The following is an 18410-nucleotide window of genomic DNA, read 5'->3' on the forward strand; positions in this document are numbered from 1 at the left end:
GGCACACCACGGGCCTGCAGTAGCGAGCGCGCGTTGTCCAAACTGTCGGACACGATCTCGTGGATGGTGTTGAGCACTGCCACCACCGTGTCCTCCTCTAGGCGGGCCCCGGGTCGTGCTGGAGCCTGAGCATTTCGCACGTTGCGCACTAGTTCCGCCATGGCATAGCTCCCTGAGGGGCGGGGGAGGGGTGTTAGGACACGCCTCTTCCCGCCCCTGCAGGGAGGACTGGGACTCAGGGGAGGAGAACCGGCAAGGACACGGTGCACAGGGGGCTAAAGCCTCAGACAGGTTCAGGGAGACCGGAGCTCCTGCAGCTGGGACAGAGTGACGGGGGTGAGCCGGACCCCTGAACCGCCCGTCCCCAAACCCCCTAAGGCCGCCCATCCGGTTCACATCCCGGCTCGGCCCCACCTGCGTCCTCACCGATGAGGTCCTTGTTGCGCCGGTCCAGCGAGAGGTTGCGCAGGGCGATGGCGACTGCACGTACCACCTTGTCAGTCTCAGACTGCAGCAGCTCCACTAGAACCGGCAGACCGCGCTCCTTGCGCACGGTGGCGCGAATGTACGTGGCCCACTGTGGCGGTGTTGGCGCAGGAGGCAGAGTGCGCTCAGCATGCAGTCACACCGCACACGCCAGATATTCTCCCACCTGAGCCCTGATCACTCCCTCCAGCTGGACTGTCCTTCTGACAAAGCCCTACCCCAGCAGCTCAACTCCACCTCCAAGAGAAGCTCCCCCTCCCCCATCACCCAGGGCGCACTGCTTGCAGCCCTTGTGCCCTAAATCTCCCAGACGGTGAGGAGGCGCTGTGTCCCCTCCCCTTCCCCCAGCCTGGCAAAGGCAGGGGCAGGCACCAACAGGGACGCCTGGGATTCCCTCTCTGTCCCCTCCCTGCCAGACTTGGCCTCTCACCATCCAGTTGCCAGCGCTGAGATTCTGTAGGGCACCAGCTGCAGCCTCCAGAGTGTTGAAGTTCCGGCTCTCCGTGAGAAGAGAGAGGTAGAGACGTACCACTTCGGGCTGGTACAGCAACTCGAAGCCTGGGCACAGAGCACCCGCAACCCACAGTCACCCAGACCTCCTACCACCATCCCCTCTCCTCCCCTCTCCTTCCAGAGCAAGGGTGAGCTGGGGCCCAGGGATGGGTATGGTGCAGTCAAGGAATGTTTAACATCAATGTTATGGCCATCCAAGAGGAAAAGCATTTCCACTTCACAGAAGAACAAACAGAGGCTCATGAGGAGGCAATGGCTTCGGTCAAGGTTGTCTTCCCTTAACCCTGCTGCCAAATAAATGGGATTAGACCTGCCTGGCACCTGCAGCATCCAGGCGGCCTTGGGTGGGGGAAAAGGCAGCGATCAGGGCTGCTCTCCTAGCAACAGGAGCTGCCCTTCCCACTACTAACTGGGGCCTTGTAACCAGGGCCACTCCCCTAGCAACAGGATTCAAATTCCCTAGCAATAGGGCCCAGCCTCCTGGGTAGCTAACAGAGGCTGTGCAACTGGGAGATGGGGCCTAGCAACAAGACCCTTTCCCTAACAAGGCCGGCTCTCTCTCATATATAACAGGCTGTGTTACCAGGGAGGGTCATGTCCCTAGCAACATGGCCCACCCTCCATGAGACCCAGGCCTGGAAGCGCTTGCCCACCGTGTTCCAGAGATGAGGGGCAGAGCAGCCTTCCAAGGCTGCTGTTCCCATACTAGGGCTTCTGCTTGTCCCTGGACATTATCTCCCTGTCCCGAGTCCTCCCGCCCCATATGTCACCACTGCCTCCCCAGTCCTCATGTCCCATGATCCCTCCACTTCAGCCTGGCGGGGCTTCCTGTTCTCCAAACACGCTGCCCCTGGTATTGGCCTAGGCTGGTTCCTCTCCACCCTGCTTGGGGGCATCCGGGCTCACAGGGTCGACTGTGGCCTGGGGCTCACCAAGTGGGATGTCTCTCACTCAGGCTGTATTCATTCCCGTTACACAGAACAGTGCTAGCACACATTAGGCTCCAACAGACACAGGGGATGGAAAGGACAGACCACCCTGCCCTGCATGAGTCAGGGTGATCTAGCTCAGCATCTGTACTGGATCTGACTACATACTCCTGGCTCCCAAACCCCTCGGAGTAAACCCAAGCCCCTCAGCTGACACTGGAGGCCCTGCTGGCCAGTCCCTGCCCCTCACTGACGGTCTCACTCCAAAGCTGTGTGACCCAGCAAGTGCCGGGCCTCTTTGTCACCCCACCCTGCCCAAAGTGGCCTATGGCATTGACCCTGATTCTATACTCTCAAAAGGTGCCCAGGAACCAGTCCTCCAGGGAACCACACAACTGTGAGCCTTGGCTTTCCCTTCAGATCCCTCAGGTCCTTTAGGCCTTCTTGGTGACAAAAAGCTTCATTACCTGGACAGGCCTGAGCCTGGACTCCACCTTCACCCACCTTTGGCAGCCTCAGTTCTCTTGGGCAGGTCCAGCGTGTCAAAGTTCCGGTCCATCTCACCATCTTTCTTCCCTGGAACAGAAGAGCAGCAGGAGGTGAGGCAGACCCTGTGGGGGGCAGGTGTGTGTCAGGAGGGCTGGACACAGCACTTTCCTGCCCAGAGCTCAAAAAGTACCACCATGTTCAAGACTAGGCACCAAGAGGCCCAGGGAGCAGAGGCATTCTGAGCTCAGGCCAGCAGGTTGGCCCAGGGGAGGGCAGTGGTGGCAGTGGGTCATGGAGACGTCCCAGCCCTGCCCTGAGTAACCAGGACTCATCTCCCATCAGGTGCTAAGAGCTGCATTGCAGCTGCCAAATGTGTGAACGGAGGGATGCAGGAGACTGGCTGGATGGCAGGTAGGTGTAGATGGGGAAGCCAAGGGCCGACAGGAATAGGACATGTGCCTGGTTGCATGAGGCAGGGCTGGGGCCAAGTCCTCATCCATGAAGAAACATGTCTGGGGCCTGAACCCTATCCCAGGCTGTTGGCCAGGAGAGACCCACACTCACAGGTCAAGCCCCTGCAGCCGTACCACCTAACACCTTATCAGCTTCAACCTGCACACCTCTGTGAGAGTGTGTCACCACCTCAGATGAGGGAGTTTCTCCTCCTTTGGAAGGCAGCAGGGCTAAGTTTAGACGCTCTGGGGCCCCTGCCCTGCCTGATCTCCTGGGGCCTTTGTGTAGTCCCTGTCTGAGCCACACATGGCCCCATTCCATCAAAGGGGCAGACTCTGCTCCCTGACACCCCTGGAGATGGACATCCCAGGGCACTGCCCATCTCAGCTTTGCCCCAGCTCTAGGGTCAGCCCTGCCTGAGAAGCAAAGTCTGAGGTTACAGAGGGACAGCCCCTTGTCCTCCAAACCAATCCAAGGTATGATATTCCTGTTGTTGTCATGGAGATGGCTGCACAGAGAAGGGACTGGGGATGGGGTAGGGCCCTGAAGGCTGGAAGGCCTTGCAGTTGTCATGGAGACTACCTGAGCAATTGGGAAGGGGTGGCTCCTTGGTGCCCATTGTACCCACCAGGGCTGGACAGCAGGACAAACAGGGACTCACCTTGATGGAACCACTCCTCTAGGCAGCCGGAGGAAGCACAGGAGAGAGGAGATGAGCCTGAGCGGCAGCACCCCCCGCACCCTCCCAGGAGGCCTCGGCTTCCCACTGCACACCCTGGTTTGAGCAGGTGGGACATGGAATCTCATTCCATTACTTTTGAAGGCTGAGTGCCCACAAGCGGGACAGAGATCAGAAAAGGCCCACACAGGTGAGGCAGGTGAAGTAAGCGCAGGCTCCACCTGGCAGTTGCTGGGTAGGGAATGTTAGCATCCGCACCCAGCAGTCAGGGGTGGTGTGCAGGTGGGGTGAGGTGCTGCCCACAGGGCTTCTCGGGGTCTTGAGGTGCTCTGCCGATGCCTGGCGGCAGCACCATCTTCAGCACTTTCCAAACTTGGGCCCACAGAACCCTTCCTGGAGCTGAGAGACTGGGTCCAGGCATGGGTGGGAACCACCACATGGGTTCCCTCCTGCCCTCCCCTGGGGGCCCCCACAGTGCAGATGGGCAAAAGCTGGGCCTGTCAACTGGGCACCCCAGGATCGTGCCCCCTCCTTGGCTGCCTGCTTCCCTGCCTGCCCGTCGGGAGCTGACCATGACTGCCGTGGGTACGGAGAGCCTTCGGCCCAGGGGGCGGGGAGAAGTGGTCCTAAAGTGGTCCCCAGTCCCACCTTTGGCCTTCTTGCCACCGAAGCAGCCGGCGTCATCCCTCCTCCGGCGCTGGGAGCCTGCAGCAGCAGCACCTGGGGGCCCAGGCTCAGCCTCCTGGTACCTGTCGGCCCCAGGCACCTCCTTGTGCACGTGGTAAGACAGGTTCCGCATGATGCAGACACAGTTTTCCACCGACTGTGGGGAGAGGAGAGCTGCTGGGGCATGGCCGCGTGGGTGCAGAGAATGCTGACCTTCTCAGAGGAGACCGGCCACAGCCAGTGTATACCGATAGGACCAGGGGTGTAGACACGGAAGCCTGAGCTAGGGGGCCCACAGAGGCGAGAACCCTCAGGGAGGGGCCATGGGAGAAAAAGGGTAAAACACCTAGTGCATGTAGGACCTTGTCTGGGGCCTTGTGGTAGGCCTGTTTCACAGAATGGCCACTACAAGGTGACCCATGCTGCCCCAGATGTGCATGCCTATTCCCCTCTGCCTCCCAGACAGTTCAAGCCCCCAGGCCTCATTCCTGGTTTGTTGCTACAAGCCTTTGTAGGAGGCTGTGAGGCTGAGAGACTGACCATCCTGGGACCTGCTGGGAGTGCCCTGTCCTCCCCCCACAACCCCCACCCACCTTGTTGTCTGTGTCCTTCCTGCCCACTGCTGACTGCAAGGCGTGCAACAGTGCGTCCACCAGCCCTTCACACTCCCGGAGTCGCCGCCGGGCCTCTGCGCCATCCGAGCTCACGTTCCTGGGTGGCCAAGAGCAAGCACCGTGACCCCTGGCTCCCATGAGAACTCCCCTGACCCCTGCCTGGCCTTGGGGTTTTGTCTTCATCTGTAAAATGGGCCCTGATGCTGCCCTGTTGGGGCTATTGGCAGTTGATACCAACCTGGAGAAGTGAAGGTGGGGCAGGGGTGGCCTGACGGCTGAGACCCTAGGGAAGAAGCCCTAGCCTGGCATCTTCTGGGGGAGAGGGCACTTCCCTGACTCCTAGCTGAACTGGAAAGGGACAGAGGTAGATCCAGAGGCTTGAATCGGTACACAGGTAATTGTGGGCTCCCCACGCCCCATTGGAAGCTCTGGGCTCTGCTTTTCCTAAGGTCAGGACCCTGTAGGGCCATGGGGACCAAGGACTGCCTGTGGGGTCTCTGCAGGGCCTCCTAGGGTCAAGGGGCAGAGGTCATAAAGAGGTGGGATGAGGCCTCTAAGGCATACTGGAGATGAAGGTTCTGGCTCCCCCACCCCTGGCTGTCATAGTGATAGGAGAGTGAGGAGGGGAGGACTAGAGCCATGGGGTACCACACAACAGGGTGGCAGACCTTGTCCAGAGACAGCCATTGGGGGTGAGCACAGCCCCATCAGGCCTCATTCTTAGGACTCGGGCAGGCATTGTGACATGGCTCTGAAGCCCTAAGACTTAGGCAACTAGTTGTCTTCCACGTTATCTGAGATACAAGGACATGGGTATCTCCAGTACAGCTATTTGCATGTAGGCTGTGGTGCCTGGCACCTGACTCCTTGACCAGGAACAGCCCTGGGAGACTGCTCCGGGGTGCCCAAGCCCGGCCCCGCCCCCACCTCAAGCAGCCTGATGTGTTCTTGAAGACAGTAGTCCACTCGGCGTCCCGTGGCTTGGAGTCCTCATTGGGCTCTCGCTCCCAGCCCGAGTGGGGCACAATGACCTCGTGGGTCAGTGTCTGTAGGCCATGGTCAATGATGACCATCTTCAGGGGCTCGTAGGATGACAGGTTCCAGAGTGTGCCTGCAGGGCACCATCGACCAGCCAGTGCTGACCACAGGCACTGCCTCCCTACCTCCCATGTGACCCTGTCATGCCCCACCCTCCATCATGCCCCAGCTCAGACCAGAAGTAATAAAGCCGTGAGAGGTCCTGGGCATCCAGTAGTGGCTCAAAGCTGTGGGGGAACCCAGAGGGACTGGGACACAGAGCATGGGCTGGCAGGGAGCCTGAGCCTGGACACAGCAGGTGCTTTTTCTTCTCCACCCCTTCCCAGCCACGTGGGTGGATGGGACTCCTCCTCCTGGGGCCATTGGGCCACAGTGAGAGGTGGTCATGTGGCACCGCCTGGCCACTCAGGTCTCACAAGGCACAATCCCCACCACTGCCTACTAGGGGTGGGACCCATGAGGCTGGACTTGGAGTTGTCATGGGGACATGGGGCCAGGTGGGAAGGGGGTCTCCCGGAGGAGCCTGGTGCCAGGGCCACCAGTGGCAGCAAAGTCCAGAAGTAGAGACTGAGGACCTTTCACAGCGTCTGAGCCTGACGCCTGCCCCCAGCAGCTGGGACTGCTGACTAAATGGGTTGCTTCCCCTGGCCAAGCCTTGCTCTTGTCTCTTCCTGGAAGGTGCAGGGCGGCCAGGTGCCACTCACCCGTGACGAGCTCTCGGACCTCGTTGTCCCGGGCAGCCCGCAGCAGGCGCACCAGGGCGGGCACGCCACCACAGTCCCGAATGGCAGCCTTGTTGTCGGTGTCTCGACCGTAGGAGAGGTTGCGCAGTGCCCCACAGGCCCTGCGTCGAACCTCCGCCCTCGGGTGGTCCAGCAGAGCCACAAGTAGTGGCAGCCCCCGCAGCTGCCGTACACGCCGCTTGACACCCTCGTTCTCAAAGCACAGGTGCTGCAGGTAGGCAGCCGCATTGGCCTTCACAGGGTCCACAGGGTGCCGCAACATGGCCAGTACCTCAGGCAGCTCGGGGTCCCGCCAGCGAGGCTCCTTGCGGGCGCTGTCAACCGAGGGTGAGCGTCGCACCACCCGGTCCAGGCTGCCCAGGCTGCCCCGTTCTGGCTGGGCCAGGGGTGCTGTCGTGGCTGAGAAAGGGGGCCGCTCCTCCATCAGCTCACCACCATCATCTGCCACGTCCTCATAGGCCCTGTGCGGGTGAGCAGGGCACATGAACATCTCAGGGGCTACTGGCCCTGCCCCCAAGCTGCCCCCTCACACTTTCTCCAGGGGACTGTGAATCTACAGAGGGTGGGGCTGGACCCAGAGCATTGGTACTTGGCCCCATGGACCACGTGGGTGCTGAGAGTCACAACCCAGCCCAGCAAGAACGGACTCACAACCAATGACAGAGCCAAACCCCAACCATTGGTCATCAGAGCTTGCATCCTTCCCAGATGGGAGCTTACTCACTCCCATCACCAGGCAGTATCCCCTGATTCTGAGCTAAATGTGTTTCTATGAAACATCTGTACATGATTTGGGGGGGGGGGGGGGGGGGGTCCCACCTTCCCATGAGGCTCCATTCTGGCTGGTGCCAGGATGTAGGGCGAGGAGGTGATCCTCCTGCACATGGCCATCCTGGCAGGACCATCTGAGGGGCATTCAGACCACCGGTCCCCCAGGACACAAGGTGTCCTTGTGGGTTGTCACCATCAAACCCACTTCCCAGGGGAGTGGCTGAGGCTAGGAGGGGTCGGGTGTCTTGCCCATGGTCATGCAGCATAACCCAGACTGAGGCTGTGGTCATGTTCCTACTCTATAGAGAAACTGAGGGCAGAGGGGACAGAACCAGAGGCTGTACTGGGAAAGGCCAGGGGATACGGGTTCTGGTTGTTACCATGCATGCAGGAAATTGAAGCCTGGGGAGAGAGAGACTGGGGCCTCACGCTCAGAGAAACAGCCTGAGCTTCTTGGGCTCATGTCTTCATGGTCAACTGCCTAGAGCAGGGGCAGCAGGTGTTGAGCACTGTCACCAGCTTCTTTCATGCCCCATTTCTTACTGGCAGGGAGGGTGCCCAGTACAACCTGCGCTATCCCAGAGGGTGCCCTTGCTGCTGTCCTTGGGAAAAGTGGAGGCCAATCAAACCGATGTGTGCGTGACTAACTTAGCCCCAGCAGCTGGACTACCTGTGGGGTACTCTGTGGTGGGGGAGTGGAAGGCAAACGCTCTGGAGGCGGTGGCAGGGCACAGGGTGCTCACCTAGTGCGAAGGCCCCGCCCACAGTCAGGCCTCCTCCTCGTGGCCGTGCCATAGTCAGGCTCCAGCTCCGGACCACCCCCGTCATCGGCAGCCAGGCTGCGTGTGTCGTCCTCCAGGCCGTACGGCTCTGCCTGGAAACGCTCGGGCTGGGAGCGGCTGGCCAGTGACACAGGCTCAGGGCCCTCGGGGAAGGCCTCACGGCGGCCAGGCAATGTGAAGCAGCCATCGCCAGGGCTTGGGCCAAGGGGGCCGCCACGTGGGGGTCGCACACCCAACCCACGGGACAGGCTACCATAGCTGGCGACATCACGGGGCTCGGGACTGTCAGGAAAGCCGCCCCCGCTGTTGAGGTAGGTGCGGGAGAGCGTGGCCACCGGGCCACCCCCGCGCAGCAGAAAGTGCCGGTCCAGGGGGCCATCAGCGAAGGGCCCTAGCGGGGTGCCACCATCCAGGAGGGGGAGGCCATCTGGGCCCATGGGCACCTGGCGCACTGTTCGTGTAGTCACTGTCTTGACCGTCTTGGTGACCTGGCGAGTAAGTGGGTAGCCAATGGGCTGGGCGGCCTGAGAAACCTGGACACAACCCGGCAGGGCCAGAGTGGCCTCAGTCTTCCACCCGAATGAATGGCGCCAGAGAAGCTGAGCCATGTGCCCACTCTACAGATGGACAACTGTGGCTGCATAGCCCACGTGCCCACCACCTGGGCCCGGCCATACCTTGGTCTCCGTACGCCGTGTAGTGCCATCTTCTGACGTAACAATGGACACGTGGGAGGTGGGTGTGCCAGGGTCCTCCTCCACCGTCACTGTCTCCTCGAGCAACTCTGGTGCCTCCGGCATCGTGGCCAGTGAGACCTGGCTACCGGGGCTCTGCTCCTAGCAAGGGGGTGGTGGGCGGGTGTTAGTGGGAGGACCCAGTGCTCACCCACCCTGGAGTGAAGATGTTCCTGCTGGCCTGGATGCCAGGAATGCTTTCGTCCTACCCCTGGAATCCACTGCCCTAGGGCCTGTCTCAGCCCCAGCTGGTGAGGACAGCAGCATGTTCCTGTCTCTGGGCTGACCCTGCCCTGTTGCCCCATCCCAAAGGGGGCCCCGGAGGCTGGTCCCCCCATCCCAGGACTTCCTGGGGCTGAGCTGAAAAATAAAGTCCTGTACCCCAGTGGTGCAGTCTTGGGCAGCCCTGTCTGAGCTGGAAGGCCTGACTGCCGCAGGCTCTTGGAAGATAAGGAGGCCAGGTGGGAGCCATAGGATGCTCTCTTACCATTGCTTTCCACCCGACTGGGCCCTCCGGGTGTCCTGGACTTCCTCCCTGCCCCACCCCAGAAACCTGGAGTGCAGAGGCCTTTGGGTGGCAGTTTCAGTACTGCTCCCTGACTTCCTGTGGCCACATACAGACTCCCACTGTTCCCAAGGCCAGCTAGACGCCCTCGTAGGACAGAAATACTCAGCTTCCAGAATGTCCTGTGTACTCAGAGCACCAAAATACCCTCACTCCTTCCGGCCCAGACACTCTTAGGGTATTGAGTGGGTAAGGCCTGTCCCTACCAAGACTCTGGGTGTCATATCAGAGCCTACAGAGAATGGGTTCAGGCCAAGGAGGCCTGGCTTGTCCTTGACAACAACACCGGAGTCCCCTCCCTGGACACTCTCTCCCATGTCTCCCCAGCCTCTGCCTTCAGCTCCTGGACACTTGCCTCATTCTCAACCTGTGCTCCTCACCTCCCCCCCACTATCATTCCTATAGGGGATGACTATGGTGGAATTCCAGGGAAGATAGCTCTGGACAGAGGCCCTTCTAAGGCCCATATGCCTACGGGCCAGACATGCCAGTGGAGAAACTGAGGCTCAAATACGACAGGCCAGCCCACAGCAGAGCTGGGCCCGACCCCTGCTGTACTGAGTTGCACAGGGACTGAGTCTACTCTGGGCCTCTGACTACATGGGTTCCCTACACAGCGCCAGTGTCCCAGGATCAGCATCTGGCCAGGACAGATAGGGGCTGAAACCCAAGCCGTGGGGAGCGGGTAGTGAGGAGCACATTCCCGGCCAGCCAGGGCTGGGTCAGCAGGAGGACAGGCTTTGCTCTGTGGCCTTGCAGGACAGGTCCCCTGCCTGGGCCCCAGGCCCCTGAGGCCCGCCCAGACAAAGAACTGAGGCCCAGGGAAGGTCAGCAGCTCCTACCCGCATCTGCTTGGCATCACAGCCCTACTCTTGTCTTGTCCCTGGTCCTTGGAGGTATGCAGTGCAAGGTGACCAGAGCTGCCTCAGGCCTGCCTCCCGAGGTCCTCAGCGTATGACATCTCCCCAGGTTGGGGTCCTGCCCTGAAGAAATGCTTGATCTTCCCAACTGTTCATAATGTTGAGGTTCTGGGCCCCTGCAACCTTTTCAGGGGTCCGGCCTGCACCAACATGTTAACACAGATGCATCCCTAGGGCTCTGGTGACACAGAAAGGAAGAAACCATAGAATGCATACCCCATTCCCCCCAAGCAAGGGACGACATGTGATGTTATAAAAGGGAAACTAAGGCCTGACAGAGGGGAGAGGATCTACCCAAAACTTCACAAACTGCTAATGGAAATTTCAGGCATCTATACAGAAGACAGTTCTGCAAAGCCTTTTAGCCACACTTCACCCCTCGTGGGCCACAGCCTTGGCTGTCACCTTCTCAGTCTTGGGATGCAGGTGGAATGCCTGTTGGAGACCTGGCCAGGAAGAAAGGAGGAGCACTGTTCCCTGGGAAAGAGAAGTAAACTGAGGCCCAGAGTGGGGACACACTGGTGGGCTGCCAGGTAGGGTGGCCTGGGCTCTTCTCCAAGGGCACTAGGGAGCCAGGATAGTTCTGGAGCAGGAGAAGGTGCTGGAACAGCCTGTCACTGCTGGGGCCTCAGCTGCCCCATCTGTATTTGGCAACTGCGGGAGCAAATGTGTAGCAGGCACTGAGCTCTACTGGATCCTGGGGACACCAAGCCTGGAGTGGCCTCAGGCCTCACCCTAGTGGCTGCAAGTTCAGGGGTGAGGCGAGGAGGAAGACTGACATGAGTGGACTGGGACCTTTGCCCAGGACACTGCCAGTGGGATATAGCCCCTGAGTAGGTTTGCATACATTTGCATACATTAACACAGAAAAGCCCCTACTCTCTGGCTGGGGGATCAGGGAGTACATCTCAGACCCCAATGCTTATTTTTCTCACTCTGGCATGTGGTGAGGGTCTGACACAGTGCAGAATCAGGAGAATGAGGGGATGGGGTGTCCAGGAGAGCCCAGCACCCCCAACAAGGTCTGGCAACCCTGCAGCATCACCCACCAACTCCCAGCCAGGGTAGCCCAGCAGCGAGATTCCAAAGCACCAAGATCCCCCACTGGCAAATGACCTCGGAGCTAAAAATGGGTGATGACTTCACCCAGGCGGCCAGGCAGGCAGGAGAGTGAGTCAGCCAGTGATCATGGGAAGGCCTGGCCCCCATTTACACATGCCTGGGCACACGCATGCAGACAGGGACCTGAACAGACAGTGCATGTACATGGTCCCTCTGACAGGGACACATGTGTGCATGAGCACCCAGCCTGGCCCACAGGCCTGAGCATATCCATCTGTGTGCTCTCCTAATAGAACCCAGTGCACAGTGCCCATCATCCCCGGAGGCACTTGCACATATGCACACATCCCCATCACCTCCCTGCCCTCCACTATGTATCCAGACTCCCTCAACCAACATCCAGGTGTCCACTATGGGGGTCTCAGAGCTGGCAGCGGATAGGGAAACTGAGGAACTAGGGTAGGGAGGGGCCCTAGGTCAATCCTTGGCTTGGGCCTCCACAACATCTTCAGGGTGGGGATGTGGGATCATGGGCTGATGACCAGCACACAGTCAGCACTCAACAGAGGCGGCTAAGCAGGGTGGCTGGGTCCTTGTCTGCCTTAGAGGCCCTGCTCTAGGGCCTCATGTCCTGTGTCCACCTACCCAGGCTGGCCCACTCTCAGGAACTCCTGGACCTGCAGCCCCAGGTCCTCCCCTATGCCCCAGACATGGGCACCAGCCTGGATACTCCACCCCCAGCCCTCCCCCACTTCCCAAATTCTTCCAAGTCCTGTCAACTCTTGTCACCCCTTTCCCGGCCCTGGCCCATCCCTGCTTCTCTCACTGGGACCACTGACTAGCCTCCCATCACCCCAGGGCCCAAATCCGTCCTGTGATATTCCCATCGATGGTCCACCTGGTCCATGGCCCATGGGCTTGGCCCAAAAAGAGGCTAGTGGCTAGGCCTGGGGTTTCCTATGTACTCCCTTGAACTTGTGGGAGAGGCCTGGTCCAGGACTCAGAGCAGGGCTGGAGTGGCCAGTACCCCAGAAATGTGGATCCAACCATTCAGCACCGCTTTCAAGAGGCAGTCCCCGGGAGCACAGAACTGAGCACAGCAAGAGGGCCCTGGGCCCCGTCACACACCCGGGGCTCTGATTCTTCATATGGAAACAGGAAGGACCCAGGTGTCAAAGCTGCAGTGTCAGTCCACCTTTGTGGCCAGATGTGGGACAACACATAGTGGGGCTGCCACCTGAGCAAAAGCCCACAACAGCCTCTGGGGTATATGTGGCAGAGGAAACAAACCAAGTCATAATGGGGGTGACAGGCTGGACTGGGGTCCCGGAGTCATGGATCTACCTGCACTGCCTGCACTTGACTAATGAGCACCCATTGTCTATATCATGAAGAACAAATCTCAGGGCAGGAGCTCCACCCTGTCCATGGCCCCACCAGCAAACATAGGGGATGGGTTAAGGTAAGACCCCACATCTGCCTCCCATAACTCCAGGGCCAGACCCTTACAGGGCACAAGATGCTGGATGAATGAATGGAGAGGTGGAGGAGCGACAGCCCACTCCCACCAGCAAGGCCATCCCAGATAGACTCAAGGACAAGCCAGGCTGGCATCTCCCACCAGGAAGCAAGCCCTTGGCCACCAAACACCCTCTCCCTTGGTGCCCATGGCCTCTGCCCAGCCCTGGCAGACTGGAGCTCAACCCCTCCACAGCAGCAGTCCACCTGCCAGGGCACAGCATCACACTGAGTGGCTGAAAGGCCTAGAAGCAGTGGGTGCCCAGCAGACTAGGAAAGCAGCTTGTGGGGGACAGAGAGCAGAGCTGGCTGTCACCCACCCCAACTTCCCTAAGCCCAACCCACATCTGTCAGCCACACTGTGGCCCAAATCCCTCCAACTCCCCCAATGGCCCCTCCCTCTCTGGAGTAGTCAGTGGCCAGATCCTGGGGTCCACACCAGGGATGCGCGGCAGGCAGAGACCAGGCTGTCCTGTCTGAGGAGGCAGGTGTGAGGGAGACCTACCTACCTCCCATCATAAGGGGCGCGTGGCGGTTGCTTAGCCTGTTTCCGGGCCTGTAACAGGCCCTGCCCCCTCTGGGCAAGAGTGCAGGCTGCTCACATGCCATCCCCCCACTCCAGTACTGGAAGACAGACTGCCCGGGATTTCCTCAGAGACACCCCCACACACACGCCTCCGCACGTGGGCAGGGCCGTCCTCTACCCCTCCCCTCATGTGCACTGCCGCGGCAGACAGGGCTTTCATTAAAGCTCCTTCGCAGGTCCCCAGAGTCGGAACCCGCGCTGGGGCTTTGGAGGGGAGGCAAGGCCCAGCGAGCTCCGGGAGCAGGAGGCCTAGCCGGGCTTCCCCTCTGCTGACTCGGCCTCCCTCCTGCACAGAGGGGGCTGCTCCGGAAAGTCCTCGCCTCTCGCCCCTGTCGCTGGCACCTGTCCTGGGCGCTGGCCCGGGGTGCGCCCACTGGGTACCGCCCCGCTCCCCACGCAGGGTCGCACCGCCCGGGGCCCCCACGCCTGGCCCCTAGAGACCCCGCGGCCCCGCCCCGTGCAAAGCCCCCGGCACCGCGCTCACTCCACCGCCCCTCCCGGCCCGGGCCCGACGCGCCGGCAGGGAGCGCAGACAATAGCTGCCTCCGGCCCGCGGCTCCACGAAACAAAAGCGGGTCCTCCCCAGAAGGCCAGAGCCCCGCCCTTTGCCGCTGGCCCCGGGACGGGACCCACTCGCCCCGGACCAAGTTCTCTCCAACCTGTCTGAGTTCGGCCGGCATCGGGCCGGCTCGGAGGGCGCGGGCCGGAGTGGGCGGCGGCGGCAGTTGCTGTACCCGGTTAGGCTCCGACACCTCGGCCGGCTCCGGCTCTGGCTCCGCGGACTAGCTCCCCGCGGGGGCGGATCTGGCGGCGATCAAGACAACCAGCCAATCGGGCGGGGCCGCGCCCAGGCGGGGCGGGGCGGGGGCCAGTGGGCGGGGCGGGGCGGGGCGGAGCTCTACAGCCAGGGTTGGCGGGGTCGCCGTGATTTCCCCGGCTGCTGGTCTAGGCTTTCTCCTCCCTCACCGCTTTTGTGGGGGTGACATTCCCACACCCCACACCCCACACCCCCCAAGCGACTTTATCCGAGTCCCAATTCCCAGCCCACAGTTCCCTGCCCCTGTACAGTTGGAGAAACAGTTCTGGCAGTGCAGGGGCCAGTGTCGCCACGGAGGGAGTGCAAGACCACCCTCAATAGCACACGCTGCTCATCTTAGCTACGACTCAGTTTCCCCTTGCTGTGAAATGGGGGCCCGATGCAACAATAGTTATCTCAATGATAGCGCTACAAGGTCTCTCAGGTCCATCCCGCCTCAGGCCCTTACCCACCTCCCCCAGCAAGACCTCCCAAGTAAGTGTCTCCAAAAAGTTCAACTGGGACAGGCAAACAGACCTGCATTGTCTTGGGTTTTCTCTCTGAAGACACAAAGGTCCCTCCACCCTCTGAGGAGTGTCAGAGCAGATCAAAGGGTGGGGAGGAATGTTGGGTGACCCTGGGAGAACTCGTGAGGCCAGCTGGCCTCAGACTCTCTCTTCCATGCCTTTGATCTATTGGGAAGTGGTGGCATGGCTCTTCCGAGTGGCCAGTTAATCAGGGCTAAGGTACAGCCACACCCTGGGACGTCAGCTCTGCTGGAGGGAAATATAGACAAGGGAAGGAGACTGGACTGGGCCATCTCTTGGGTCATATCCCACAAAGACAAGCCAGTGGCTCTTGCATCGTGAACAAGGTAATTAGGCTCTGAGATGAACAGCGCTGGGCCAGCCCAGGGAGGTTCACTGGGTCCGGCAAGAGAGAAGGGCCCGGGCCTGGCCTCCTGCCTCCTACCTGTTTCTCCACAGACCCCATTCAGAAATCTGAGCCACTCTGGGGCCACTTTTCTTCCACAACATGCCACGTACATAGGCCATGCAGCCAGCATCCTCAAACACTCTGGGTGTCTACTGCATGTCTCTCTGGGCCTCAGTTTACCACCTGCACAGAGGTGAGTTACCCTGACCACTGGCCTCTTATATCTTCTATCCATGGCAGCCCTTGGTGGAGCCATCTGGGGCAGGGGCAGGAGGACTGGACCACTGCCCTAAGAGAACTTGGCCTGGATGCTTACATTTGAGTCATTTCTGTCTTCTCCCAAATTCTACCAGCTGCTGTGCCCCAGCCTGAGGTTGGCCAGTTCAGCCAGATGTGGCCCCAATTCCCCCAGCATTCCCCATCAGCCCTGCCAGTCCAGTCACCACCCTGGGAACACACACTCTCTCCCATCTCAGCCTGGGAAAACCATCTCCCAAGAGGCAGAAAAGTGAGGGCAGGCTAGGAAGGCCTTGGGTGGGGAGGGGCGGTGGGTAGAGAGGGGTGGTGGCCTAAGGTTTTTCTTCCACAGCCCTCAGGAGGCCTGGGCAGCTCCAGGCCATGGGAACATCTTCCCTCGGGGGCATCGACCCTTAGCAGTGCCCTCTGGGCTAGAGGCCCGAGCCCTTTCCGGCCTGGGAGGGCTGGATAAGAGTGTCTGGCGCCTGAGAGGTGACCTCGGGTCACTGGGTGCTGTTGTCCCCATGTGGCCCAGCCTGGCTGCTTTGTCCCCCCTCAAGTTTGGGGGTACAGGCCTCACCTTTGGAGGGCTCAGCAGGACCAGAGAAAGGAGGGCGTGCATGTGCTGGGGGCACACCAGGAAGAGCTGTGGCTGCGCTATTTAGGAGAGTAACACTGCTGCTCGCCCAGGGAGTGGAGCCAGGGAACTGAGGAACCCGCCAAGAGGGCCCTCCAGGGTCACTGTGAGGAGTCTAGGGGACTGAGCAGGCTTCCTCCCCCAAACCTCTGAGCCTGGTGGTGAGGAGGGGCCATAGTGGGAGGCCTGCGGGGTGGACCCCTACCCAGAAGCCCTCCTCCCTGCCCCACCCCCCAGCTCTTGGGACAGCTCCACCCTGCCTGTCCCCCACCCCATGCCTCAGTCAATAACAGTAACTTTCCAAATAATCATGCCAAACTCCAGGCTTCCAGCATTTTCTGGTCCTGTTCTTACCACCCCTTGAGTCTGGTGCTTTTGTCGCTCCTCTGCAAGTTAGGCACTGGGGGCACAGTGGGTGCTGGAAGGAGTCCAGACAGTCTGACTCCTGAGCATGCACCCCAACTTTAGAATTCTCAGGGCCTGGCCACAGAACAGACAGGGCTCCATACCTCCTGGGGTTTAGCAGGGATCTGAGACCAGTCTGAGGGCAATAGCCAGTGGGGAAACTGAGCTCTTAGGTCTCCCTCTGAGCTGCAGGCAGATCCCCTGGGGCTGACCCACTGATGCATACTATGAAGAATACCACAGCAGGGAGACTCCAGGGCTGGCAAAACCCTCAGTGTCATCATGCTGACCACTTAGCTGCCCAGAACAGACCCTGCCTAGCTGCCTGGACCCTGGGTGCCCACTCAAGTGGAGGGTGCTGTTTTGAGAGTCAGGCTGTGTCCTGACCATTCATTGTGTGGTGCCCAGCACACTCAAATGGGACTTCTAGCCCCTTAGGGATCCCGCTTTCCTTCCATTCCCAGAGGCCTCAGGAGGTCTTGCAATAAGCCAATGCATGCTAGCTTATGGCCCACTAGGGCCCCTTGATTGTTTTCCCACTTGGCTGTTTTATCCTTCCTGAGTCACTGAGCTGTTACCTGCAAGACCAGCTGTTGCCAGGCCATTGGCAGGGGCTGCCCACTGCCCACACCACCACTGCCCATGCCAGGCTGCTGGGCACGCTCCAGCTGCAGGGCAACATGGCGCCGCTCCTGCTCCAGTGCCCGTGTCAGCCGCTGGAAGCGGGCCTCCTGCTCCTTCACCGAGGCCAAGATGCTGGCAGCCGAGTGCACGTTGCAGTCCTCCATGACCAGGATGCCTGCTGGCTGCAGGCAAAGCAGAGCAAGGTCAGGGTGGGGCCAGGGAGGAGGCCTGGTAGAGGCCATCATGGGCCCCCTGCCTGCCCCACTCACAAATTATACAACTCACTCCCAGACTAGAGCATTCAGCTCTCCAGAGAGAAGCTGCATTGATTAAATTCTAAATTAAAAGCCATTAATCTGAGGCTGGCCAGAAGCAGCTGGCTCCCTCCCTATGGGGTGTGGGGCTCTGACCCTCTTCCCCTGCTTCATGGCAGGCCCAATAGAACCATGGACTGTGGGCTTCCCAGAGTCCACTGGGAAGAGAAGGGCCAGAAGAGCTGGTAAAATTAGTACTCAGATCTCCCAGACCCTCTGCTGCCCACAGCACATACCAGCTCACCCCAATCTCATGGGGCCAGCCCAGGTCCATCTCACTGAAAAGGATGCTGGGGCCCAGAGAGGTGGGAGACCCATCTATAGCTACACAGCTGATGTGGCAGAGACAATGTGCCCAGCGGTCAGGGAATAAGGTGTTGCTCCAGAGCAACTGGGTGCCCGGGACACACAGGCAGGCACAGGGGTGACACAGGCCTACAGATCCGTGGTCTGGCCTCCACTCACAGCCATACTGGCTGGAACAAGGGTGGTGTCTACCTATAATGGCAGAGTGAAAACTGAGTACAGCCTAGTCGCAGTTCTGTGCCTGGAAGTGGCCCATGTGCCTGACACCAGATCCAGAGGGCAGGGGCCCAGGCTTCCTAGGCCCAGTGTGCCGAGAGGGTTAGGCCTGCCTGGGCCCCAGTCCAGCGCTGCCCCTGGAGGCCCCAGGGTAGCGGGTGGGGGTGGTGGGGGCTTGGCAGTTGTAATGACAAGCCAGCGCTTTTCCTCACTGCTTGTTCCCTGGCTGCCCAGTGTGTTTGTTTTTCATGGGCAAAAGAAGCAGGGGGACTATGCAGAGCTCAGACCCAGCTACAAGGCAGCAGGTGGGGTGCAGGCCATGTGGCCACACTGTAGGGCACTGGGTGTACAGCATGGTGCCTAGTGTGGCTTGGGGCCTCCTTCCGGCCCA

General features: G+C 60.3%; 1 protein-coding gene across 1 annotated transcript in view; it reads right to left on the reverse strand.

Annotated features, from left to right (window-relative positions):
* ARVCF (ARVCF delta catenin family member) overlaps positions 1 to 17693 on the reverse strand; it is a 22182-nt gene extending 4489 nt beyond the window's left edge. Inside the window, exons 1-12 of the mRNA XM_019626898.1 lie at positions 17138 to 17693; positions 8841 to 8999; positions 8125 to 8651; positions 6572 to 7071; positions 5757 to 5940; positions 4809 to 4926; positions 4198 to 4372; positions 3532 to 3549; positions 2433 to 2504; positions 917 to 1044; positions 427 to 577; positions 4 to 172 (exon numbers count right to left, since the gene is read on the reverse strand). Of these exons, the coding sequence (XP_019482443.1) occupies positions 4 to 172; positions 427 to 577; positions 917 to 1044; positions 2433 to 2504; positions 3532 to 3549; positions 4198 to 4372; positions 4809 to 4926; positions 5757 to 5940; positions 6572 to 7071; positions 8125 to 8651; positions 8841 to 8999; positions 17138 to 17428 (2492 nt within the window). The 5' untranslated portion in view covers positions 17429 to 17693. The remainder of the gene's footprint in view (positions 1 to 3; positions 173 to 426; positions 578 to 916; positions 1045 to 2432; positions 2505 to 3531; positions 3550 to 4197; positions 4373 to 4808; positions 4927 to 5756; positions 5941 to 6571; positions 7072 to 8124; positions 8652 to 8840; positions 9000 to 17137) is intronic.
* Between the last annotated feature and the right edge of the window lie 717 nt (positions 17694 to 18410).

The sequence above is a fragment of the Hipposideros armiger genome, unplaced genomic scaffold (genome assembly GCF_001890085.2).
Source record: "Hipposideros armiger isolate ML-2016 unplaced genomic scaffold, ASM189008v1 scaffold_694, whole genome shotgun sequence".
Classification (NCBI taxonomy): Eukaryota; Metazoa; Chordata; class Mammalia; order Chiroptera; family Hipposideridae; genus Hipposideros; species Hipposideros armiger.